Below are 27,760 nucleotides of genomic sequence, written 5' to 3'. Positions count from 1 at the left end.
GGTCTTTCTAAACTTTTGTTTTTGAAAAGCGCAATATAACTCAAATTAGTATAATTATTATTTGTGTAACAAACTGATTGTGAAACTGTTTTACAGCCCCTAAAGAACTGGATGTGTGGTATTGTAAAGCTTCCTCTGGATCAAGTTCCATAACCGTACACTGGAAAGTAAGCAACAGTTTCTTTTCTTTCCAACAGTCTCAGTCATACGCACACAAATCTTCACCTCCCTGCACAACCTTGGCTAATCTGTGTGTATCAGTATGTCCACAGTGACTGTTCACATTTATTGCATTTGTCATCATCACTGTCACTGGCGCACTGGACTCCTTTACTCAGGAACTTGCTATATTACTGTTAACATAGATTTCACATTACCTCCTCAATATTAAGTGTTGAGCTTTGTCTGTCATCTATACACAGTCGTCTATCGTCAGAATGTAAATTCTACACTGTAATGTTATGTTAATGAGGGATAATACATGGAACACCAATGTATCGTGAGAACGTCTTTGCCACAGACACAGTACATGTGCTCTGTCTCTGTTCCCCTTCCCTTCGTCTGTTCTCTCTGTCTAGTGCGTATGTGTGTGGTGTCCTAGCCTTATAGTTATACCTCCTGATCTGATTTCACTTGTATTTTCGACACAAACCTAAAGGTCAGCTCTCGACCACTTACGTATGAGGTGCAACAATAAACCACATACTCCCCATCCCCCACATACACACATCCTCAAACAGGCAGACATAATACCTATGCACACACACTCACCTAAACTAACACGTATCAGAGGTAAGTGAAACCCAGACTAGACACACAACAGTTTCGGGTTACAAGAAACGGGAGAGCTTAAGAGAACTGCTGGGTCCTTAACACTATTCGTCCTTTCTATATACAGTAGTCATGCTGTACAGTATGGTACATGCTGCAGGGCAAACAGGTCCCAGTGACATGTACTACATTCTCCTCCCTTCAGTCTCTCACAGACAGGAGTTCCATCCCTTGTTTCTTTTCTCGCGTGTCTCCTTATGTGATCATCACCAAGTGCAAATAACAAGATTGTTGACCGTTTTGTGACAGAAAGTGGTGGCAGATTTGACTCTTTCTAAGAAAATAAATAAATGAAACCTTTTCTTTCACGGCAGAGAGCGGATGCCTCTAACGCGAGAGGGAATATATCAGGATACACGGTCAGAGTTCACAACCCCAATACAGGAAATCATAATGACAAATACCTCCCTCATCCTGCCAGTCATCATTCAGTCGAATCCTGCGTCAGTTGTGAAGTGACAGTGTTTGCTAATAACTCCAAAGGCCAATCTCCGCCTGCCAAGATTTCCACTCTTCACAAAAACACAGGTATAGTTGATTCTCCTCTGTGGATTCCTACTGTCACAGCTCACTCACTCAGGGCTGTTAATGGCACCACACATGGGCCTATGGTAGTAACATCTAAGGATGTATTTATGGATATGCATCTCTGATGTAGAGAATTCAAGTCCAGTCATGTCAAAGTTTATTTGCCCATCAAACTGTATAAGCAGAGACATTCATAATATCCAGAAAAGCCCAAGCTTCCTAACATGTGAAATAACGTGCACCTTCTAATATTGCATGACATGCAATTTACGAAAAATAATAAACAATAGAATATTAAAGCAGCAATGTCAAATTAAGAACATTAAGTGGCTCTGTTGTAATGTACTTTTATTTATTTATAATACATCCTCTCTCATCTCCTCTCCTCTCCTCTCCCAGGTGAGCCCCCTCAGGGAGTTCATGTGATTGTAAACAACGGCAGTGGCGCCATCTCCTGGAGAAAGCCTGAAACGACAGTACTGCACACTGGATATCTTGTGGAGTGGTACCCGGCAGATCAGAAGAAGAAAGAACTGCAGTGGGTCAGACTTGGCAAGGATAACAACCATGTGGTCATCCCAGGTACAAGAGAGGAGGGATGCTTCATTCAACCCCTGCTTATAATTTCACATCCAAAACTCATATTTCAGTTCATCACTAAGTTAGGCAAATACATCAAGTATCAAGAAAATATTGTGACAATATTCTTTCCTCGTCAACAACCTATAATATTGTTGAATGAATGCACACACAATTCTAGCAGGGATAAAGTGGAAGCGTCACTGATCAGTTACAGTACCATTACCTAACCTGAATGGCTTAATATCTTTTTTCCCTTCACACCCCTTTCTGTTGACTCTTTTTGTACTATCCCTCCTCTGCAGACATGAAGAAATCTGAGTGCTATGATGGAGCCGTTTATGCGTTCTACGAGGGCTCAGTGGGTAGATCTACCTTTATGGATGTCAGCACTTCAGACTCAGGTAAGACCTGAGAGGAACTGAACCGTGCTTATGCCATTTGACCTGTATGGGAGAAATAATTTATTCGTATTCATCAAACCTTCTTCTTATTTTATTATTTCCTAGAAATTAACATGCAGTCCCACAGGCATCACAGTAGCAAACATTAGTGGTACTAAATGCACATACTGTAAGTCAATTAAAATGCATTGTATAGCCCTTGCCTTAATCACTTTTTTATTATTATTCTTTAAAAATATGGTAAATAGCAGATCTACAAGCTCACAACACCTTGTTGAGCGGCTATTATAGTATTTGTGCTAATTTGCCATCATACAACAAAGTATAAAATAGGGTTTATATTAGTTAATCAATGTTACAGTATCAAAGGGCTTTACAGGCCCACATATAACTAAGGAAACCAATGACATTCCCTGTCATTTGCTCCTCAGTTGGGAGAGTAAAAAAAAATCAGGAATCAGTTCTTTTCACATCGTACCAACAGCTTTACAGGTTTCTTCAGCCAGAGTTATACCTAGTTGCATGTGGTTGTTGCACACCGAAAATAGCTGATCTACAAGCTCACAATGTGTCAGCTATTTCTGGTGCGTGACACCCAATTAGCAAATAAGTACAACTCAGGCTTTCATGTGGTTTACAGTTCCAACAGGCGGGCCTCGGGTCAATGCCAATGTTAATGGGGACACTAACAGAGTAACTGTGACCTGGTCAGAGATTCCGAGGGACCAACGAGGAGGATGCATTAGCAACTATACCATCTACATAAGAAACATAAAAAACTCAAAAGATCTTCCCCCCTGTAAGTAAAGTGATATATATATATATGAATATTTTATTCTTGCAATCAAAACTGACTTGTAGAAAACACACTAGGTCGAAACGATGGTCAGTTGTCTTTGTACCAATAAAATATTCCAAAATGATCTGTTTGCTCCAGTACTCTTCACTTTGTCAGATATAGTTTAGTCCCTTTTTTTTCAGTGCATATGATTTTGTGTTCTAGATCATATACGATCATCAGAGATGATGTATACGGTGAAGGACCTGGCTCCTGCCTCCTATACTCTGTGGATGACAGGTTGGAATGCCAAAGGAGAGGGCCCTAAAGGTCCTGATGACCTTGTTGACATTATCCAGCGTAAGTATTCTTCAAGTTCTGTTTAATCTGGGGCATTTCTTTGTGGTTATATTTGTCCTACAGTTATTATTGTAACTATTTTATGCATCTGACTAAGGGCCCTATCTTCCGTCCGGCGCAAGGCAGTGCAAACGGGTATTGCAATTCTTATTGCTATCTTCTGACCGATGCAGTCGTCATTTTTGCGGCTGGCACCCCAGTTGTCTAGATAACAAATGATCTTGTGCCTATTTAGGGTCCATGGTCTTAAATTAAGTGTGGTCTGGCGCAATCAGGGCGCACTGCTATCTTATGCACAGAGTTTGTGCTCTGCGCTAAGACCAACTTAAAGGTGCTCTTATGAACCAGTGCAGTGATGGCACAGATATTTCCTTACTATTTAGAGAGCACATTATTGCGATTAAGAAGTGCCTAGGTAGATTCATAATGAGCGCACACTGATTGCAATCAAAATACATCCGTACATCCGATTTCAACACAACACTCACGTTCAACTATTCAAGTGATATGGTAGCCTATACTACACAAAACTTAAATCGCTTTTGTGCTAAAGTGTCAGATAAAATATTTTTCAAGCACTTCATTCTTCTTTCATTGCCACACTTATTTCAGACTGTGTCGTCCCAGTGCCAGGAAAAAGGTGCATTTTTCCTCCGTTTGTTTTTTAACATTGAAGTGAATGGAGCAGCAATTTTTTGGATAGCGTTATCTCCTAGTTCCTTTGAGATAAACAAAACAAAAAAAAGACAAAAAAATTAAATAAATTCTAAAAAAATATATATATATATATATTTTCGTCATTTCCGTCCGTGGCCATGATAGCCATAGAGCCATCGGACGGGAATTCCCATTTTTGGCAGTTAATACTAGTATAAATGCGCAAAATCTATGCATGCTTTGAGTTTTAGACTGTGACTGGCTGCACAATGTTTTATATAGCATAATTGTGTGTGTGTGTGTGTGTGTGTGTGTGTGTGTGTGTGTGTGTGTGTGTGTGTGTGTGTGTGTGTGTGTGTGTGTGTGTGTGTGTGTGTGTGTGTGTGTGTGTGTGTGTGTGTGTGTGTGTGTGTGTGTGTGTGTGTGTGTGTGTGTGTGTGTGTGTGTGTGTGTGTGTTGTGCTTTCAAATGCTTTCTGCTTTGGCAATGTAAACGTATGTTTTCTCATGCCAATAGACCATATTCACACGGTGACCATATTGGAATTTAACATTGAAAGTGCCGCCAAGTGGCTACTTTCATTGACTTCATAGAAACATGGCCGCCGTGTGAATATGGTCTATGAAGCCCCCTTTGAATTGAATTGTGTGTGTCGGGCAGACAGACAGGCAGCAGGATATTAGTCTCCATTGTCTGTAAGTCTGGTTGGCTGGTGGAAAAAGCTATAGAGACACTTAAGCTTGAATTCCTTTTTCTTCTGTCACTATTTCAGAGGAGAGACAAATTGAAATAGTTGTTATGGTTATAGTGGCCATACTCTTCATCATGGTTCTTCTTTGCACGATCTCAGCACTACGGAGGAGGTAACGTGGACACAGTGACAAATGACTACCTTACACTGTTTGGACGATGTTAAAAGTGTCTATAACTTTGGGGAACTATAATCATTCCATTGGTTCTGCACTAGATACATGAGAATTGTACGCACTCATTTACTCAAGTGAACCACACACACTTGTAAAATTGTTGCCACATGTTTTATGTTTAATGGGAAATGTCTTCACCTTCTCATCTTCTTTAATTCTCATCTTGTTCTGCTAGGTTCTGTAGGATTTTAGGTTGCTGCATGCCAGATACTGTACCAGATCCCGCTAACAGTAAATGGGCAAGGGAATGTTCCATAGAGAAGGTATAGTGTGGATCAATATACTGTACATACAGTATACATTATATTGTCTATGTAGTGCAGAAACCTTATATCTTCTTATCTCATCTTTTTATAAATTAATGCCCTGTCTTATACATCGTCAAATGACAATGTCACGCAAAAGCAGTGAAAATAGCCAATCTACAAGCTTAGCTCACAACACGTTGTGAGCTTGTAGATCTGCTTTATTAGAGACGCCAGGTTGAAAGTGGTTAAGTCTGTCTGTGGATTTCATAACTACATTGGATCCAATTACAAAGGCTATTTGTCCAATTTCCTGAAAAGTAACAGTTTTGGACATACAGAGTTTCTGCCCGACAGTGACGATACGCATGTGTATTGAGGTAATGATTTTTGTACGCTCCGACAGGGCAAGCTGAACCTCCTGCTCCAGCTGAGTAGCTCCAGTGGGAGTGAGGAAGAGGAGGGTGAACCCAGTACCGTGGAGGTTGAGGAGCTGCAGGTTGAGAGCAGCAGCAGCAGCTGCTCCACTCTTGGAGTAGCCGCCACTGACGTCTCCTCACTCCTCCTCGTCCCCCAGGCCAGCCTCGGCCCTGTGACGGAGCCGGCCGAGGTGCAGCAGTATCTGCACACCTCCTACATCAAGAGCTACTCCCATGAATCGGACAGCTCCGATTACACGCACAGCTCGCGGGACACCACCGTCGACTACGTGTCATCGCACAGGTCGGGCATAGGAGAAGAGCAGAACGAAGAGGACGAGGAAGACTGCATGGACGTGATGGGCTTCTTCCCGAGCGACAGTCCCTTCTTGGACTCTGTGGTGTGTGGGGGGAAGTTGACCCTGGATGCCGTCAAAATCGACTGCAGTGACTTCTTTAACAATGCATAGCAAGAACGCATATCATTGGTACAGTAACACAAGCTGAGACTGGAGTTTCTGCTTTTGTCTCCTTTTTTTACACAAGACATGTAGACAAGACAAGTAGCGTCATCAGCTCAGATCAGTTATTTTCAACGATGGACACTGTCATGCAATGGAGGCTAATTAGGCCTTAGTCTGCACTGTTTTGACCTCATATTCAATCAGCACTTAAGGTTTAATGTATTTTTCCCCCCTGTTTTGCCCAATATATCAATCACTTGGTCAGTTTCACATGGGCACACACTACGTCGTTGCTCTCCACATTGAAACTTGACAGCACTGTATATGGATTGCACATCTTGTTTCCCAGGATTCTCTCGTCATCTAGCTCCCCATGTCATGCATTACCAGTACACTCTGCTGTACAGTCTTGATTACAGCAGTACTGCAACCAAAATAAACAGCACAGACAATACAATGGATGCTGTAAGTTAGGTTCTGATTACAATGAATTGTGTGTTTTCTCCACCTGCTGAGTGCATCAACATACTACAAATGTCTTTTTCTGTATTATTGTGTTAATTCCTGGAATTCCTCAAATCATCTTATACTGTATACGTCTGTTTACAAAAATGATGTAGCCAATAAAAAAATGCAAAATATCTATATATCTATATATCTATCTATATATAGATACAGTATATTAGTCATACAGTAGACCTAAGACTTTGTTTTGTGACAACAGTGTAGTATTTCAATGGCAGTCACACATTTCACTATTTCATGTAATGTTGATGGTCCATTATGCAATTTCACTGTTGATTTCATTGTATTTTTTTCTCCATATTTTGGGGTACAGGCCTGATGCTATCCTGGAATGTATGTGTGTGTGTGTGTGTGTGTGTGTGTGTGTGTGTGTGTGTGTGTGTGTGTGTGTGTGTTATGGCTTTACATTATGTGATATAGAACAGTATAATTATAATGACTTTTTTATTATTTCCATGACATATGTGCTATCTGCTGGTCTTATGCTATGTGTATCAACGTATTTTCTTCTCATTGACATGCTTTAATGTTTAATTTTCTCCCTACTCTCCCTCTCCCTGTCCCCCTTCTTTTTCTTCTTCCTTTCTGAAAAACAACAAAACGATGGAGCTTGCGCAATTAAACACATCACCCACTTTACGCCAGTGATGTGACAATAAAGTTGATTCTTGACAACAATATGACCGATTTTTGGGGATATAATATGGAATATAATTTGGAATATAAAATATCACTTTTGTATAATGTACAAACGTTATTTGTTTTTAGGCATGATGACTTTAAATTACCTTCCACCACAGGTCGTTTAAAGTCATCATGCCTACCACAGGCTATTAGTTACCATATAGCTACACAGCCAGAGACACTGAACCGCACCACTCTGCACTAGATTACAGTGGTCCTCAACCTTTTCAGGCTGTGACCCCCCAAAATGATCATATTTGAACCCCCCACCCTGATAAGCACTTGGAATGTAGGAGTTGAGGCATTACATTTTTTTGTTCACTCGGTTCCACAGACAAATATGCCTTGCGTTGTGAGGCGAGGCGTTGTGAGCTTGTAGATCTGCTATTTTCAAAATGTTTGCCTCTGTCTTATATTATTTGACAATTTGGACAATGTTTAACCAGTTTTTATATAGTTTGTTGATCACCTTTGATGCAGTAATGGTCTTTTTTAATTACATATATTTTTTTAGGCATTGAAAAGGTCTTAAAAGTCCTTAAATTGTCACTTCACTGTCCTCTGGGGACCCCCCCAAAAAATCATGTGGGGTCCCGACCCACAGGTTGAGAACCACTGCACTAGAAGGCCTATCCTCCTTTGCTTTGACACAGGTGTGTGCGCGCGTTTGTGTGTGCGTGTGCGTGTGCGTGTGCGTGTGCGTGTGCGTGTGCGTGTGCGTGTGCGTGTGCGTGTGCGTGTGCGTGTGTGTGTGTGTGTGTGTGTGTCACTCCTAGCTACTTTGGGAGTGTCTCTACCTGGCTGCTGTTGCTGCATTTTTCCAACACGGAAGTCTGACTGAAACTCAACAGTACAGTGACGATCATGGAAGCCAATACATTGATTCTTAACTAGTTTGTAAACAAGAAGAAAAGAGCTAATACAGAGATCGGTGCCCACGGAAGGAGATACATTTGTATCGAAGCGACTGCGAGCAGACAAGAGAGTAAACCTTTTTCTTTATTTTTTTTAATATATATTTTTTTTAATTGACAATCTAAACCAGAGAGTAAACAACATCTCTCTCTGGAATGCGACGGCGCGACGCATCTTTAGCGGCGGAGCGCACTGGACTTCACCAGAGTTCTGACCCTTGTTCTTCTGACCCGCGGTCCTCCTCATCCACCGGACAGATGCAGTCTCCAAGCGGTCCGGTACCGGTGGATCAGGGACGGGGGCTGATCGGGGTGGGCTCTGCCATGATCCAGGGGAAGTTGACCCCGACCGCGGTCAACCAGATCCTCATGGAGGTCCTCCTGTACTTGGGGAACGCGGTGCTGGTGTTCTATCCCGTGTATCTGACGGGGTACCTGGGGCTCAGTGTCAGCTGGGTCCTGCTGTGCATGATGCTGATCACCTGGTGGAAGAAGAACCGCCAGTGGAAAGACCTCCGGATCGGAACGGCCATCGACTTCGTGGATAAGGAGACGCACGTCATCCACAAGGAGTTGAGGAAGACGTTGAGTATGGCAACATGGGTATGTGTGGGAAAAGTACTCGCATGTTTTACTTAAGTAAAAGTATCAATACTGCAAGGTAGAAATACCCTGTTACAAGTAAAAGTCCGGAATTCAAAATCTACTTGAGTAAAAGTACAAAAGTATTGGTATCAAAATGTCAAAGAAAGAGTACAAAAGTAAAAGTACTAATTTAGCAGACTGCCCCATTTCACAAGTTTTCAAATGTCTTCTTGAAAATAGCAGATCTACAAGCTCACATGCATCACATCACACCGCAAGAGCTTGTAGATCTGCTATTTTCAAATGGCTGAAATGTGGCTGAAGTTGTTACTGTGTTTTGTGATATTAATCAAAATCTAAAAAGTAACTAAAGTTTTCAAATAATTGTAGTGGAGTAAAAGTAGGCTGCTGCAATATTTGCCTCTGAGATTACTTTTACTTCTGGAGTAGAAGTAAAAGTACTGAAAATTGTCAAAGTAAGTAAAGTAAAACATACCTCAAAAGTACTTAAGTGCAGTACTTGAGTAAATGTACTCAGTTACTTTACACCACTGTATTCAGACAACATCATCTCACCTATAGATATAGTTTCCCATATTGTATTGTCATCAGACTTGGGCTGATGCGTGCTAACTTTGTGGGTTTTTATACACTCACACTTAAACCACACCTATAGTCTATTTTGTGATTCATATCATGAGAAGAGGGACTAGATTGTTCTGATCGAAAGCACATATGTTTGAGAGAGCATCTCTCTCCTTCCCTTCTCCCCCGATCACCTCTGCTGTGGCAGTGTGCAAATTTGTTTATTTATTTACATTTTTAGGCCTATGTCTTCTTGTAGTCTGGCAAAGCCAGATCTATTACATTTATGTGGAGTTGTTTTTAAAGTGTATCAATTAGGCTATGCATATTCTTGAAGCAAGTTATTACAAGTCTTTTGAATCTTTTGAACAAACTTTTAAATGTCATTACAATTTAGTTACACTATTACTCTCCCTTTCCTCCTAACATCCAAGCCACATTTCTATGCAAACACTAATTGCATAAAGAATATGCTACTTATTTGCATCAGATGCTGAATATTGGAAAATGATAGGACAATTTGTGTTGCAGTCCACAGCTTTATAACTCCAGAGAAGCCTAGGTAAGCCCTGAATAACAATTACTGTTATAACTATTTGGCACACATTCATATTTTTTTACCTTTCAAATTTCTGAAATTGATTTAATTTATTTCATTTGATACCATTTGGAAATACCGACCCATCTTTCCATTTCCATTTGTGGTGAATTATGTCACTACATAACCATTGCTTTATGAATTGATGTAATTGACCTAATTTGTGTCTTAAGTCACTTTAACTTTTGTATAAAGGATGTGATTGTAACTAACTGTTAATTAATGATCTAATCAGCTATTATTGAAGGGACAAATCATAAATCTCACTTTATGGTAATTCATTTAAAACAAATCTCACCATCATCATAATTATCACTATCATCATCATCATCATCATCACAATGATGCATGTCACCGTGCTGTCAGTTGGACAGTAGAAATCAGTACCTGGAAAAATAAATCCCTCTTACATAGTATAGGTACACTATGTACAGTATTTACAGTATTATGATCTGTCTCTTCCTGCTTGCCACAGGTCCACTTTCCTGAAGTGGAGAAAGTCCAGTGGCTCAACAAGGTACAGTAAAACATTAAGCTGACCCACCTCATTCTATGCTCTTACAGTCAGTGTATGCAGAATATTTTCCTGCCTTAGTCATAATTCATAACCCACGTGTACAAGAGTTGAAAATGCAGGTTAGACTCAATTTCTATTTGTTTTCTTTTGTTGGAATAGAAGGATTAGCCAGGCTCAGTTGTTGAAAGGACACTCAACCGCAGAGGAAACTCTAGTCCTACTATCCATTATATCTGTACTGTTTACACACAAATGCAAATATTTTTATGGTCATGAATGTTTGTATCTATTTAGCTGTAAGATGTTTGGGATTTGTTATACAGAATAGTTAATTGACTGCCAATAATTTTAGGAAGGTCATATGAAAGTGCTCTTCTTTTTTCCCGTGGCTTATGGCATACCTGACACAATTTACACTGAAACCCTCTATACTTATTAAACTTGACCGGGGTCGGCTCTGTACTTGGTCCGCTCTTTTGTCCCTCTACTAGACTTTAGTGTAGCGTCTACACCAAATATCTTAGCTGAAAATAGCCGATGTACAAGCTCACAGTCACAACGTCACGTTGCGACGCGTTGTGAGCTTGTAGATCTGCTATTTTTGGTGATAGTTCCCCACCGAATAGATATGCTCGGGTTTAAGTGGTTAAAGTGTCCTTAAATACTAGACATCTGACACTCACTGCAGATAGGAGAAAATGCTTAGTCTTAAGCCTGATTTACAGTATATTTAGTTGCGACAGTATTGCACACAATGTGAGCTTGTGGATCGGCTATTTGCGGTGCACAACACAATGAGCAACTAAGTATATCTCAGGCATTGCAATTACCATGTAACGCAGGTATAGATGCTGTATGACATGTTATAATAATAATAATGTATAATAAAGTATGTAATAAAGTATGACATGTTGTGTTTGATCCTGTGTTGCCAGGTGCTGGAGCAGGCTTGGCCCTTCTTTGGAATGTTTATGGAGAAGCTCCTTAAAGAAAAGATCCAGCCAGCCATCAGACTGTCTAGCCCTGCTCTTAAAACATTCACCTTCACCAAGGTTCACTTTGGACACATTGTGAGTTGGCATCTCAATGAGCTTTCTTGCGATATGCGTTTTTTTCATGTCTGTACATCTAAATGTGTTTGTTTGTTTGTTTATTTATGTATACCTAGCAGTCATGCTGCATTTAGAGCCATTCAGGCCATTAATTTGTTTTACATTCCAACATCCACTCTAAGAGGAAAATAATCAGGCAATACTTGCCTTCTAACAAACTCCCACCTTGTGACTCACATGATCACTGTACAGTAGTAATGATGCACTTCAGTGACAAGGGATGGTGTGCCAAATTAACTCTTAAACTGCCAGAGTTTTTTTTTTTTTACCCTCACAGACTGCCAGACTTTTCTCAGCTAGTACTTAGAATTGTATTTTTTTTTTGTCAGTTTATTTTTTTAACATTGAAGTGAATGGAGCAGCAACTTTTTGGAAAATGTTATCTCCTGGTTCTTTGTGACGAACGGAAACACGGAAAAACCCAAAAAATAAATCACCTGCCAAACGTTTTTGGCAGGTGATGAGAGGCACACCATCATTTTTACGAGTATGAAAGTAAGTTATGTAAGACACAGAAAAGGAGATAAAGACAGTAAAGGAAGTGCTGGTAGGATTTGATCCTAGTTCAGCAGCATTGCATGTGGCTGAAGTGGTTTTGACCATGATGTCACCATCTCTATGTGAAATAACCAAGTCGTTTTTGTATCCTATTTATAAGATGTCTTCCTAATTTCAGCCTCTCAAAATAACTGGGATGCAAGTGTTCACTCATGAAGTGGATAAACGTGAGGTGGTTCTGGACATGAATATAAGGTGAGTAACACGCTACTGCATTAAAGGTGTAATGTCTGCCGGTGGACACAATGTGTTGTAATGTAATTGTGTTCATCGGTGACGTCAAATTCATCACTTGATGTCATCTGTGTCAAATTCATCAATACTTTCAGGTCAAAATGAAATACAGTATTTATCTTTAGATTCTGCTTATGACTCCTAGACATACTGTCACATTTTCACTGTTTGTACAGTCCTATGTTTTATTTTCACAAAAAAATACTGTATTTTCTTTGCAGTTATGACGGGGATGTGGACATTGACACATCAGTGAAGCCACCAATCACAGCTGGGATCAAAGGTCTTCAGGTGGACGTCTTATTTTTCTGTCTATTAGCAGCTGAGTTGCTTTAGTTTATGGATATAAGCTACTGTTTCACTGTCATTAAGGATGTAAACGCTACTGTATTCTGTTAGTGCTGTACTAAAAACTATTTTGATTTTGATTGATTGATTGACATTTTTATTAGGCAAAAGAATGTAAAACAACACAGTTACATTTATAATGCTTTTGTCTAAAAGGTCCGGCCAAAAAAGTCCTTGCGGACTTGTTTCCGTTGGGGTCCTTGAGTTAATTTCATAGACATATATAGTAGCAACCACACTATGTTAATATTTCCCCACTTTACTGTTTGTACAATTTAAAATAAGAGATAATGATGATAGTTATGTTGTGATGATGATAGTTATGTTGTGATTTAAGAGGCATTGAGTCACAATATGAAACTTCTGAATGCTTCCAGTTTAACGGGATGCTGAGGGTCATCCTGGAGCCTCTCATTGGCCAAGCCCCAATAGTGGGAGGAGTCACGTTCTTTTTCATTCGTCGTCCAGTGAGTTTGCATGGATTGTATTCCTAATCATTCACTGTCTTTAAGAATGGCGCTGTATTCATTTAGCTGAATTGAAAAGGTGAATGAATGATTTTTCAGACCATGCAGATCAACTGGACAGGCATGACCAACCTCCTAGACACGCCCGCTTTCAGGTTTGCTAACATTTAAACCATTATTATGTATTAGTGTAAAGAATGTGAAGAATGTCGTGGACAAAGAGCATGTGCTGTCTGCAAATCGTACCTTGGAAAAAATTGGTTAAAAATCTAAAAACATGGATATGGAAATCCACATGGGAATGGCATGGCTCCAATGTGGATCTCAGGCTTCATGTGGCCAGCCTGTGATATCAGTAATCCACAGTCAGTCGTCCATGACATACAGCAGTATCTATAACATATAATTCAAAATTTGGGCAAGGTTTCAGGCCGATAAGAACCCCATTGACTTCAATTATAAAATTAAAGTTAAATATTTCGAAAGTACCTTGGTGGAAACTAACTAAGTACATTTACTCAAGTACTGTGTTTAAGTACAATGCCGAGGTACTTTTACCTTACTTGAGAGGCAATCATTTGACATCTTTAGTTACTATTTACTTTGCATATTTGATTATTAATACAAAACTTCCTTAACCACTTACAGTAAATTCTATTTTTACTTAGGCTATTTGAAAATAGAAGAACCTGTGATGAGTTTGTAAGCTTGTAGATCTGCTATTTTTGAAAAAGTTTGACAAATGTAGATTCTCAGGCCTATGCCGCCTGAAAATGTAGTAGCACTGATCAGAGCACTTACATCACGCAAAGCTTGGCCAATCAAATCCGGATGTCACGTTTGTGACATTTTTATCGTGACATTTGTTGGCCAATCAAACCCAGATGTTAGGTTTCTGGCGCATGTCGGCCCACTCATCCAGCCATTATCTACTCACTGTCTACCCACATGCCAAGTATTAAATATAAGATTTTAGTACTTTTACTTGTTACTGTAAGTATATTTTGATGCCAATAATGTTTTACTTTTATTCAAGTAACATTTTGAATGCAGGGCTTTTACTTTTAAAAGAGTATTTCTATATTGTGCTATTGCTGCTTTTATTTAAGTAAAATAAATAGTACTTCTTCCACCACTGCAAAAGTATAAAACATTTGAGATGTGAGATTAGCTCTGGACACACAGACCAACCCTCTTTTAGGGTTATGGAGGCGGCTAGACTCCTGCAGAGCCATGTCATAAAAACACTGAAAAGCATGTTTTGCCTGTATTGGATCATGTTGGCCTCGTGGTCTCTACTTTCTGCTATTAATGACCTTTTTGACCCAATCTGTCCCCTGCCAGTCAACTCTCTGAGGGCACCATCATGGACATCATTGCATCTATGATGGTGCTGCCCAACCGCATGTGTATCCCCCTCATAGACCAGGTCAAAGTGGACTCGATGAGGTTCCCATTGCCTCGCGTAAGTAACACAACCCAACTGCTGCCTAAATGAAACTTCGTTTTTTATGCGACATTTTGTCTACTTCGTTAAACTACTTTCTCACAGAACAATGTTCCTCTGAGGTATTCTGGAATGTTGAGACAAAAAGGAAAAATGCATATTTGTATCCTGTGTGTTGAGCATGATGTCATTTCTGGTAGGACGGCTGTGCAATTTGTGTTGTGACTAAGCATACAAGAGAGACAATTTGAACGATTCTGTTGGGACGCCGACAAAACACAGACATTTTGTGGCTGTGTTTTAACAAAGACTTTGCCTGTATGAGATTTCTTTGTTTTTGTTTTATGGAGTGCATGTTCATTTTAACCCATTAAGACCGGGAACGGTTTTGATTTCTATGGCTATTCAAAAATAGCAGATATACAAGCTCATAGCGCGGCACCGAGTGCCGCGCTATGAGCTTGTGTATCTGCTATTTTTGAAAAATCGTGAGAATTTGCTTCCAGGGTCCCTGGAACAACATATTTTACAAATGTTTGCTTTAAAAAATATATATTCAAAGATTTGCACACATTTTCACGATCTATTTTCACATCTAAAATGACAGAGATGCGTTCCCGGTCTTAATGGATTAATGTACTGTACTTTGTTCAAGGTTCAAGGTTGTGCTTTGTTGGTACATCTCGTGTACAGGTACATGAGAGTAAAACGTATTTTTGTCCGGCTTCCTTTGGTGCCTCTGTTCCCCAGGGAGTGGTGAGGGTCAATCTACTGGAGGCCAGAGACCTGGTGGCCAAGGATACATACATGATGGGCTTGGTAAAGGGAAAGTCTGATCCTTATGCAGTCGTCACATGTGGCAACAAAACGTTCAAAAGCAAGACGGTCAAAGAGAACCTGCACCCACGCTGGAATGAAGTGTACGAGGTATGTTGTCAAAGGAACAATCCTACTCTGATATTATTTAAGATTATAAATGGTCTGTTATTTGTTGAATCCAACAGTCTCAGAAACGAGCACGTTTTCTCTTCAAATGTCCTGTCCCCAAAGCCCAGGAGGGCCTGCACCCTGAGCTAACTCTTTGCTTCTCTCATGTTCCAAGCTCTCCGAAAAGAAGTTTTCCTCATATCTTTTCCCAGTGTCTTCTTTATACCTTTCTCTCCCAAGCCAGGCCCAGGGGTCCGAGATTAAACAAAATGGATACACAAAGTGCTGATTCTGGACTCTTGCTTGTTACACTATGTAAAGAATCCTATCCACCACCAACTTAATATGTATGTCTGTAGTTTGTGGTCCACGAGGCCCCAGGCCAGTTGCTGGAGATGGAGCTGTTTGACGAGGACACAGACAAAGATGACTTCCTTGGGAGGTAAGGAAAACCTCCTAATGTGTACATGGGTGCATCAACACCAAATTATATGCATAATTACAGTATTTTCGTTGCAGTCTTTAAGATGTTACATGCATTGTGTTGAAATGTGTAGTGTAATCTCATTAATAGATTTAACTCAAGACAGCTTGCAGTTTGAAATAAAATTAGCAAAATAAATCAGTTTAATACACCTTTTTGTCAGTGACAACTTTCGTGAATCTATCTAATTTGTCATTATGTAGTAGAACCCCTCCTAGTATTTGGTGATAACAGTTCACCTGTCATCATGAATGGGCTTACTCAACAGGTATCACCTGGACCTTGGAGAAGTGAAGCGAGACAAAGAAATAGACCAGGTGAATACGTTTGTTTTAAAAAAAAACTATGTATCCTCTATCTTAACTTTTAAAATAATGACCAGAACACGATTGGCTCTCTTTTTGTATATCATAAATGGATATTCCTTCTGCAGTGGTTCCCTCTGGAAGGGGTCCAGAATGGCGAGGTCCATCTGAAACTCCAGTGGCTCTCCCTGCAGACAGACCAAAGCCTGTTGAAGGAGGTAATGTCATTTTCCCTTGTGATTCTCTTATCAAACTTCACATTCACACCATTATGGCTTCTGTTAGGGCACGTACACACTATACGACGTTAAGTGGTCGGGGGATCATCTGATCGTTAAGCATTTCACACTACAGGAGTCTATTTCTTGAAATCGGCTGTCATATACTGTTGTTTTTACACTATAGATTTATCTCCGACCAGGGATTACACACTGCAGGATAGTTCACTAGGATGCTATCCAGACCGATGTATTCACCTGTTTCCTAGGCTGTGTTTTCCACTTCCTGTCGATTTCATTGGATATCATTGGTCGTCTGACCAGTTTCATTGGATTTCATTGGATCAAATCGACAGGAAGTGGAAAACACACAGCCTAGGAAACAGGTGCATACATTTGTTTTCATTTTCAACCGACGTCTCACGAAAACGTGCACGGCTCCCGTGATATGCGCGAGACCGAGACAGGACGCTATTGATTGTTGACATTAAGTAATTAATTCTCAATTTCTCTGTATGTCTCTCTCTCTCTCTCTGAAACAAGTCAACCGACGTAAGTTGCCATTCAAACTGATTCTGGTTATAAGTCCCGTTCTCTGCTCTGAGGCAGGAAAGAGTTAGGGATCTAACCTTATTCCTAACCCTAACCTCAGTCAAATTATGGCTAAACCTAACCTCAGTCAAATTATGGCTAAACCTAACCTTATTCCTAACCCTAACCTCAGTAAAATTATGCCTAAACCTAACCTTATTTCAACCCTAACCTCAGTAAAATTATGCCTAAACCTAACCTTATTCCTAACCTTAACCTAAGTAAAATTATGCCTAAACCTAACCTTATTCCTAACCTTAACCTCAGTAAAATTATGCCTAAACCTAACCTTATTCCTAACCTTAACCTCAGTAAAATTATGCCTAAACCTAACCTTATTCCTAACCTTAACCTCAGTAAAATTATGCCTAAACCTAACCTTATTCCTAAACTTAACCTCTCAGTAAAAGTAGCGTTTTATCTGAGGAAATAAATTGTCCGCAAAAAGTAGCGTTGGACCGTGGAAAAACAATTGTCCGCAGCGAGATTCGAACCCGAAGTCTACGGATTGGGATTCTAATGATTAACGCGGCACGCCATTGCACCTGTGACGGCGCACTGTCTATCTCGCGACTAGACTAGACAATTAACCTATTTTGGGCGGGAACCCCTATTTGTAACTATACCTTTCAGGACGGGAACCCCTTTTGGGGTTCTTGTTGCTATGTACAGTATATAGCAACATATATATATATATTTTTTGGAATACATATTTGAAGTTTTTCAGAAAACTCAGGTCAGGATTTAGAAGTAAAAAAAAAAAATCGGCCTCAGGTCTAAATGGGTTAAGGTATTGCTGTTGCTTTCACACACTTGACTGGATGTGCATATCATGTATATATGCCTGTTTCCTAAACACTCTTCTAGTCTACCGAAGGCTTTGCCTGTGCTATGCTGGCAGTGTATCTGGACACTGCGTCAAACATTCCAGTAAGTGTGTCTTTCAAGACCTTATTGCTGTAAATAGAGACGTGTTATTGTCCCTTACATTGACTGTTGTGTGATTACTGCTAATAATATGCTTTAATTTATGTCTAGAAAGACGACAGTGAGTTCTGCCACCACGATAAGCATGGGAAACATTCAAAAGAAGCCAGGGTAAGATTTTGGTCTACCAGTTTGTTATAGGTTGGGAAGGTTGCACACACCAACACATGCATAAGAGGTGACATGGACAGTACAGGCTACCATAATATAGTACTGTTGGGGACTAAGCTTTAGTTTAGCTTGCAGGGCCATACGGGTGTAGTCTTGTCACATGTTGACGTAGCCACATCTGACCCCACGAGACTACTACTACTTCCATTCAGCAGATGTTGGTTCAGTGCCTTGCTCAGTTGAACGAGGTACTCAGTTTTAAGAAGTCAAAATGTTCACACTACATTTGTGTCAAAGTTTGGACACAGGCACACAGCACATGTGGTATTATGTATTGTTAGCTATGGTTTGGTAAGATTGCATATGCACTGCTGCTATGCTGAACATATTTAAACATATTGAGTGTCTGTTGATCACAGAAAATATCAGATTCTCAAGAGAAAAATGTAACCTAATGCCTACTCTCCAAATCACTCTTTGGGTGCTTCAGCTGGTATTTCCTGTTTGTTTGGTGAATGCCTGTCATCAATTGTGGGTGTGTTGTTACTTCTGGTGTTGGTATTAATTCAGGGTTAGAGTTTCACAGCACATAGATATATGCTGTGAAACTATGCTCAGAAAGCCCAAAAGACATCAAATTGTCTTTTGGGCAGTCAACTGATTATATATCGGGAACGTGGACAGTGACCACCATTCAAAGTAATAGGGCGACAGATAGAACATGGCAGCAGTGTCCATTGAGTTCAATGGAGAAGTGGCGCCATGTTATATTTGGTTCCTCAAGCTATATAGAATCTCTATACCATTTACCTTGTATTAAGCAATGGTATACACGGTTTTGCTAGTATGCCTTTGCATTTGTTTTTAGCATTTATATTCTGACATTTGCCCTAACCTTATTTTTGTAACTGACAGCTTACCTTCACTGTGCTGCCTAAATAATAAAAATAAAACAGTTTTTACATCTGTTTGACCCAGGTCTGATCTGAAACCACCAATGTAAAGTATGTCCTGACATGAACTGTCTGTCTGTCCCACTTTCCCTCTTTATGCCCTCTGCTGGCCAATGGTTGCAAATACAGTGACGAAATGTAAAGTGTAGGACAAAACACGCAGTAGCATTCCTCTCCCGATTCTGTGATCCTGAGGTCTAAACAGTATTTCCTCTTAATAATGCTAATGTTGGATTAAACATGCAGAGATAATTATGTTGCTTGAGATTTATCGAGTACCAGACAAAAGCAACATGTGAATCTAAATCTTTACATACTCATAATATACTCTATCTATCTATACATTACACATGCAGAGAAGTGGTCACAGTTCTCAGTTTTAGTCCAAATGTACAGTATTTCCAGCACACAAGACAGTCACACACCACCCACCAGTTTTTACACAGAGGACTATGTTTTTTTGTTTTATAAAGTCAAGTTAAAGGGATAGTTCACTCAAAATAAATCTTTTTTTCTATTGATTAGTCACCCCATGGAGACTTGAATTCATGGATTTTTTGTTTTTTTTTGGTGCATTCCTAAGCCAATAATTTGATGACCAGCGAACAGGTAGGCAGCGGTTCCGGTAGGAGACACAAAGGAGACTCTTTGTGTCTCCTACCGGAACCGCTGCTGGTCATCAATTTATTGGCTTAGGAATGCGACAAAAACAAAACAATATCCATGAATTCAAGTCTCCATTGGGTGACTAATCGATAGAAAGAAAGTCATTTTGGGGGTGAACTATCCCTTTAAAACAGTCAGTGTGCTCGCTGTGGATGCTGTGTGTAACATCCCTCTCTTTATCGCCTTGCCAACCCTGACATGTGTTTTACATGTGCCCGGTGGGGTTCTGGTGTGTGTTAAGAGTGGAATGCAGCCTCCATGCAAAATAAAAGGGAATTGCATTCCTGCATTGCACATGTAGGCAAACTCCCAACATTCCAGCATGTTGGGCGTTGGTGGTTTCTTGTGAAAGTACCTGAAAGCAAGGAGGCTGCATCATGACTCAGCAAATGGATGTTTTTGAATTATACTAACTAGATGTCAGGGCCCGATCCGAGGTTGGTCCAGACAGAGTCCAAAACCCATCATCGTCCAACGACGGCCAGCGACCATTGCTGGCCTAGTCACTCTGCACACACGTCATGCGAAGTCCGGCCCCTCTGGCTTCTCCTCTCCTCTCGCCTCCTCTCCTCTCCTCTCCTCCCTCCCCGCTTTGCTTTGTGGCCCTAACCTTCCTGTTCAACCTCGGTCATGTGATAAAGAGGTCAGACTTCCTGTATCTGGTTGCTATGGCAACCTGCCAGATCAGGCTGAGGGTCTGAAAGGCAAATCAGAGAATCAATCAAGCCGAGAGTCTGATCACTGATCGAGGTGGGGTAAGATGCCTAAAACATAGCCATAGCTCTGATCAACATTCTGTGGCGGGTCTTGGAGGCATGTGGAGTGATCCTGTGCTTGCGAATCCCGCACGAACTTTCTGAGCTTTTGTCAATTATATAGTAGTAAGATAGTAAGATAGTAAGATACTTTGGACCTTCGTCATTTTCGTAAGATGGGAAGTCAAATGCAAATATTTTCAATTCAATTTTATTAAAGTGTCAAATCACAACAAGTTGTCTCAAGACACTTTACATTACATAATTATGTAAAGCATTGTTGAACTGCTTCACATATTTGAATAGTACAGAAACTCTGAGTCTGATATCAGTGTAATTAATTAATTATACTCATCAAGGTTTTCTGTGTCAAATTCTGACTACAGTTTTGTTCCTGTGTAGAGAATTCTGTTTAAAATGCAAATCAATCTAATCTCATTTTGGATTCCATTTTCAGCTCACAAGGAGGAAAGCTAATCCTAACTCATATGTGGAATTCTCCATTGATGAACAAGTCCAAAAAAGCAAGGTACCCATCTTTAAAATGCAGTTTACAATTTAGCCATTTAGCCGATGCACTTATCCAGAGTGACATACAGTACAAAGTGCAAGATCATCAAACCTAGCATCTGTCTAAATAAAATACTATACAATCTCAATAACAAGCTGAATTAATAAATAAAGAGATATTTCCCTAGTTCTTAGGGAAAGCATTGAAGAATTAAGTGACATTTTAATGTTTTTACTTATTGATCCCTATTATGAATGTTGTACTTTATTTTCGCAGATCTTCTCTGACACATTTGTTTTGGGATTTTATAGTTGTACTCTAATATGAATATATAGCTTGTTGGAGTGCAACCTTTTAATACACCATCTCTTCTCCTCACAGGTTGCATATGCATCTAAAGACCCAGTGTGGGAAGAGGGCTTCACTTTCTTTGTGCACAGCATGAAGAACCAACAGCTCACGGTTCAGGTCTGCTACTGAACCTGCATGCCTCATGAAATGTCCCTTCCAGATGAATTGTCAGACCCTGTGTGACCTACTTTCCCCCGAATGGGTCAAAAGTTTCAGCTTGCAATGTAGTCATCGGCAATATATGTAACCAAAATTGCCATAGGTCATGATGATGTCTAAGGAGGGATAGAAAAGAGAACATTCTTCTATTCATTCCCTTGATAATGAATCATTCTCTTCATGCATATATACACTCACTATTTCAGTCAAGAGTTTCATTTTGTGCATCCTTTGCTGTGTGCTCTGGCCCCAGGTCAAGGAACACGAGAAGAAGACAGTGCTGGGAACTCTCCACTTGTCCCTCGACCGTCTCCTCAAAGCTTCGGACATGGTGCTGGATCAGCGCTTCATGCTAGAACGCTCTGGGACAAACAGTCAGATCAAGATGAAGGCCACTCTCAGGGTGAACACACTCGCATATAAATGATGTGAATTTCTATACTTCATGTATAGACAGACGAAATGACATGCACAAACAAACCAAGCACATCATGGTCACAACATAAACATGTACCTCAGTTTGTAATGTTTGGAAGGTTCTGCTGGCCACCTGTTCTTAAAGGGACACTATCACAATTTTCAACATTACCCCTATATTTGTGATACGGTTAATGTTTCATTCACAGCCAGAACACTGAGCAGTCTTCTGTCTCTGAGATTCTGCCAAAGTTGTTCTAAAAGGTTCTGTGAATGTGAAATCTTCAACTCTTACTTAGGTTTTTTTAGCTGATACCCTCGAGGGCATTATCCTAGTTCACTGTTTATGGCAAAGTAGAAAATATATAGACAATATGGGCATGCAAGGCCAAGGCCTGTCCACAAAATGAGAAAGGCCGAAACATACAGGTGGATTTTATCTGTCAACATGGGCTGTATCGTAAATACTGTTGTTTCTTTAGGTTATGATAATTATCCAAATTAACTGAAATGCACTTCAAAAGGGTGATTGTGTCTTTTTAACTACTTGACCCTAATGTCCCTATTCTGGACATGTCATGCAAATATGCAGTGAAAATAGGTGAACATTCGGGGAAAATATCTCTCAACGCGACAAGTATAGACCCTGACGGACCCCAATCAACGACATATATAGGGTTTAAGTGGTGAGGGGATTTATTGTGGAATACTGAAAATTAAGAGATTCATCAGTTCCCATTTTTCATATGACATTGGCACTACAAAATGTTTCTATGTCACTGACAGTAGCCATGTCCTCAATCCCAACCTAGATTCTAACCCTTGAGAGGCCGCCACCCAAAATCACCCTTGATCCTCCTCCACCGCCGAAGTCACACGTGGTGGAGGCCCCCCCAGGTGCCAACACCTCCCCAACTCCTCCTCCCCTGTCTTCTCCCTCCTCTCCTCCTCCTTCCACCCTTGCTATTCCTGCCCAAGCCTCTCTGTCTCCATCTCCGATGGCTGATTCCACCAACGGCTTTCACGGCAACTATGTTTCCCGTCGCCATGACTCCTTCGTGGCCTCCAACGGGCATCGAACGGCTCCGGCCACGCCGCGCATGCGGCGGTACGACTCCCACAGCCTGCTGTCAGAGAACTCCATCGCCTCATCCCGTTTGGACCTATCGGAAGGACACCCCTATCCAGAGTGAGTCTGCTGCTCGGTTAAATATGAGGCCTTTCAGACCTGCTTTGTACGATCTGAGAGGATTCTTTATCTATGTGAGAGGATAGAGAGGTCACAGATAAGGGGACACAGAGAAGAGAAGGTTCTTGATCTTAGGCTCATGGCTATGTACCATGAGGCAGAGATTTTTAGCTAGCATTGAACAGTTTTAACCTGTGAAATCTGTGCTCAAAGTGTTGATGCTTATTTTGTGTGTGTGTGTGTGTGTGTGTGTGTGTGTGTGTGTGTGTGTGTGTGTGTGTGTGTGTGTGTGTGTGTGTGTGTGTGTGTGTGTGTGTGTGTGTGTGTGTGTGTGTGTGTGTGTGTGTGTGTGTGTGTGTGTGTGTGCGTGCGTGCGTGTCATTACCCAATGTACATGTTTTATCGTTTGCCAACCTAACTTTATATGGTTGTTTTGGACACTGAAGTGTTATAAGTGAGAAAAATTTATTGTTTTTTAAATTGAAGGGCCATCATGAACCATCAAGGGTCCTTTGGAGAGATCCAGTTGACTGTACGCTACGCTGTCCTGCGGAAGAAGCTCATCGTCTTGGTCAACTCCTGCAGGTAATCCGGAAACTACAGACTCACATCCGTTGTGTATATTTTTCCACATTGAGACTAGTACTGACTGGATGCTTTGGATATTTAACTTCTACACTGGCAGAATACATCAGAACTTATAGGCATTCATATATAAAATGTATATACTTAAACTGAGGAATACATTTAAGGCAGCGGCGTCCTTTCCATATAATTAGACCCAGGCTTGTTCCTACAGAAATCTGTTTCCCTGGAATGAGAATGGCACAGATTGTTACGTCCGTCTCTACCTGCTCCCTGACCAGTCCTGGAGACACCGCTTGAAGACCCAGGTCAAGAGGAGGACAGTCAATCCAGTCTTCAATGAAAAGTAAGTCCATTACATGCTGCACACTATTTGTTCATGGGTAATTTTACCTGAGACAAACTCAAGCCTACTGAATATATAATGAGAAATGAATGTGTATTTCTTTAAATAGTACTTGTTTTTTAAGTACCTTGTCTGAAAGCAGCATTTAGATTTTCATGTTTTAAATGATTTTCTTCATTCCCCAAACTGTTTATTGTGTTGGATGCTGAGGAGTTGAGGGTTTAGCATGTCATTCCCCCATTTCTTTCCCAAACGCCTTTTCCCACAGGTTTGAATTTGATCAGTCCATTCAAGAAGCTGCCACCAGAAAGTTGGACGTGTCAGTGAAAAACAATAGGATGTTCCACACACGAGAGAGGAAGGAGATTGGCCAGGTACACAGTGGTAACAGTTAAAGTTCTGTTGTGTGTTTTTTTATGTTCATATTGGAGAATCAGTTGCAGGATCCCGTGCTTTAGAACTAGAAATGTTTACTATTTATTGGCATGTTGGAAAATAATGTAAACAATCTACTATTGCACTCTTCCTGAGATCAAAAAGTTAATACAATGTATATTCCCCCCAATGCATATTCTTATTTTATTCTTTATTTGCGTCACATGTTTTTCAATTTCAGTAGCAAATTTCCTTCTATCTACAGGTGCTGATAGATCTTTCCCAGCTGGATCTGGAGAAAGGCTTCACACAATGGTAAGGACTCGGAGACTCTTCTAATTTCCCCAGAATCTTTAAAGATTTAGCAAGAATATCTAAGTCTGTGGAATGTAGCTCCTGGTATTGGAGTTCTGCACCACAACTAGAGAGTAATATAGAATGACTTGATGGGCAAGATTACAGATCTCCATTCTTCGATCGGTTTCTATCTTCGATTGGTTTCTGTTTTCAAATACTGTAATTGACCAAGTTTGCTGGCATTGATCTTCTGTACACTGTACAACTCTACAGTTGTAAACTTGAACAGCTGTAGAGTCTACAGTATGTGTTAAGCCCTACCCATCTGGAACTTCATGGAGGTTTTCAGGATCTTAAAATTAGATCCTAAGAAACCTTTGTCAGTACAACAATGAATCAAAAATAGAAAATGGAGGGGGCAGAAACTTGTGTCACGTTGTTTAACTACTTATGCCCTGTTTGAAAAAAAGAAAATGAGTTTTTGAAGGATTTAATCTTACTGTATAATGACATGTCCAAAATAGGGACACCGGGGTTAAAGTGGTTAGGGCTGACAATATCAATATCACCTGTTTCTCTTCTGAAGGTATGAGCTCACACTGCCGGAGCTGAAGAAGTCAAACTAGAGGAAGGAGCGGAAGCATTTCTGCTCTCAGCAGTATAGAGCATCGCAGTTGCGGCCACTTCCGGGTTCCACTGCAAAATACTCAATGCATTTTTCCCATTGACATTTCCGAAAATATTGATATCAATTATTTCAAGCCTAGAATCAAGCCATCCAGGGTCCTGGTGAATCATGACCATAAAACGTTTGATTCTGTGAAAAAACTTTTTTGAAAATGGCAAAACAAAGGGTATTTATTAAATATAGTATATCATATAATTAAATATAAAATAAAATAAATCACAGAAAAAAATGTTTTATGGTCATGATTCACCAGGACACTGGATGGCTTGATTCTAGGCTCAAATTAATTGATATAAATATTTTTGGAAATGTCAATGGGAAAAATGCATTGAGTTTTTTGAAGTGGAACCAGGAAGTGGTCGGGAACTGCGATGCTCTATAAAGGATTTGCTTCTTCCCAGTCTCAACGGAGCAAAATGCAAGCCAATGGGTTTATTTGTCCAAAAGCAACACTAATTGACTGACCACTGAAAAAATACACTGGTGGAAGTTTGAGTCGTTTTTGTTGAGCTTCACTTGTCAAACGGGTCATTAGACTAAGTGCACATTGTCTTAATTGTCACTAGAGCTTATTTTGCTTATTCTGAATAAGGTGTTTTGCACAACCAAACAGAATGCTTGTGCGTTCTGAGTAATGAATGCAATGAAAGAAAATATTTTTTTATGCTTTTAAACACATTCACTGTCCTCACTTCTGCACAGTAACAAAGTCCAATCAAGGTTAAATTAACACAGGATTCTACTGTGTACCACAGGGCCAATGCCTTCAGAGGGAAATTGACAATACCTCATATTGCTATTGCTAATCATAGAAAAAAGAATGTGCTCTTTGAAAAAAAAAAATGTCTGTTACAGTCTGACACAGTCTTATTTATTATTTTCGGATTTCTTTTGTCCCTGCCAGGCCGGACGGCCGAAGGCCAGAGGCTGTGTTTTTGCTCCCGTCCATCTGTCCTTCCGTCCATCTGGGGGGGGGGGGGGGTACTCAATACAATTATCTTTCTGAACTTGGGTTTTCCTTACTAGTTTGTACATAAATAGGCATAGTCATACTTATTTTAGATACTTATTTATCAAGGCAATACATTACAGCAATGACTTAAAGTTTTTGGCGGTCAAGTGTTTCTGCTGAAACGGTTGGATTTAAAGGTTTAATGACATTCACTTTTACACCACATTCAAAGTCTTTGTCCTGGTCCTTCAAAAGTGTACAAAAAGTTTTAAGTGAAAATTCCATTCCAGTGATCCATGGCAGGTGTTTTTCTCTCACATTTCTAAAGCCTTTTCAACTGCAATGAAAAAAGAAATCTTTGCCTGCGGGTGTCGCTGGTGAGGGATTTTGCCTGTCAATCATCGCCTCTGCTCCGCCCCCCCCAAAGGAAAGGATAGGGGAGGGGAGGGGCGAGGAGGAGAGTGGGCGGGATTAATCGACTGTGACCTCACTGTCGAAGGGCCAAGCTCAGATTACTTTTCAGCCTAATTATTCAGAAAACCCCAGACCACAGAAAATCCACTGAATGTTCTAAATTCAGTTTTTTTGGGTGTAATTGAGGTCATAAAACCCCAAATAAAACATTGAAAATAAAAAAAGTGAAAATGAATGTCATGATACCTTTAAAGTGCCTTGCTCAGGGGTGCTTGTTTATGGAGAGATGGGTTTGGGAGGCCATCAAAGTCATCAATTCTTAGACCACTTGGAATAAGAATTGGAACTTTCTGATCTCAAGCCCAGTCATTAGTCAGTTACTGGTGTTTGCATAATTACTTTTGTTGCATCAGACATTTGTTAACTACAATCATGCTCAATCACAGATCGTTACATTCTTATGTCTGTGTGGCATATGCTTCCCCCTCTGTAAATCTTTGCTAAATAGGCAAGTATTGTATTTTTTTGTCCTTCTGGTGATTGCTAAAAAGGCATTTTGTTAAAGGTACATGTTTAAGTTGGTCTCTTTGAATATTGATACACATGGAGAAAAAAAAGATTTTGCTATAACACATGTTCTTGTATCTGTGTTGTAAAAATATGTTCAGTAAACCTTTATGTTGGCAAAATAAACTTGTCCAACTTCACCTTCAA

At 40.2% G+C, this 27,760-nt stretch overlaps 2 protein-coding genes and 1 long non-coding RNA gene across 3 annotated transcripts in view; all 3 read left to right on the top strand.

Annotated features, from left to right (window-relative positions):
* Positions 1-7,394, top strand: part of il12rb2 (interleukin 12 receptor, beta 2a) — a 16,101-nt gene extending 8,707 nt beyond the window's left edge. The window contains exons 8-16 of the mRNA XM_080431304.1: positions 97-167; positions 1,146-1,359; positions 1,759-1,941; positions 2,244-2,342; positions 2,983-3,141; positions 3,346-3,480; positions 4,910-5,000; positions 5,239-5,326; positions 5,715-7,394. Coding sequence (XP_080287430.1) covers positions 97-167; positions 1,146-1,359; positions 1,759-1,941; positions 2,244-2,342; positions 2,983-3,141; positions 3,346-3,480; positions 4,910-5,000; positions 5,239-5,326; positions 5,715-6,197 — 1,523 coding nt within the window. The 3' untranslated portion in view covers positions 6,198-7,394. The remainder of the gene's footprint in view (positions 1-96; positions 168-1,145; positions 1,360-1,758; positions 1,942-2,243; positions 2,343-2,982; positions 3,142-3,345; positions 3,481-4,909; positions 5,001-5,238; positions 5,327-5,714) is intronic.
* An 832-nt stretch (positions 7,395-8,226) lies between these two features.
* On the top strand, positions 8,227-26,192 carry esyt3 (extended synaptotagmin-like protein 3). Its single transcript, XM_080431904.1, has 23 exons — positions 8,227-8,917; positions 10,558-10,599; positions 11,535-11,669; positions 12,388-12,464; positions 12,725-12,794; positions 13,229-13,318; positions 13,418-13,473; positions 14,663-14,783; positions 15,516-15,692; positions 16,052-16,134; positions 16,445-16,493; positions 16,610-16,699; positions 18,158-18,220; positions 18,329-18,388; positions 21,220-21,291; positions 21,655-21,741; positions 22,037-22,186; positions 23,013-23,389; positions 23,876-23,974; positions 24,189-24,320; positions 24,589-24,694; positions 24,961-25,010; positions 25,579-26,192. Exons 1-23 carry the CDS (start codon positions 8,471-8,473, stop codon positions 25,616-25,618), a joined length of 2,673 nt encoding a protein of 890 aa, XP_080288030.1. The 5' UTR covers positions 8,227-8,470; the 3' UTR covers positions 25,619-26,192.
* Positions 26,193-26,653: 461 nt separating this feature from the next.
* LOC308087755 lies at positions 26,654-27,760 on the top strand. The gene is made up of 2 exons (XR_013933363.1): positions 26,654-26,829; positions 27,301-27,760. It is a non-coding gene; the product is annotated as an uncharacterized lncRNA (long non-coding RNA).

Source organism: Gymnoscopelus braueri (assembly GCF_963280865.1).
Source record: "Gymnoscopelus braueri genome assembly, chromosome: 6".
NCBI classification, from domain to species: Eukaryota; Metazoa; Chordata; class Actinopteri; order Myctophiformes; family Myctophidae; genus Gymnoscopelus; species Gymnoscopelus braueri.
This window is presented reverse-complemented; position numbering and strand designations above follow the sequence as displayed.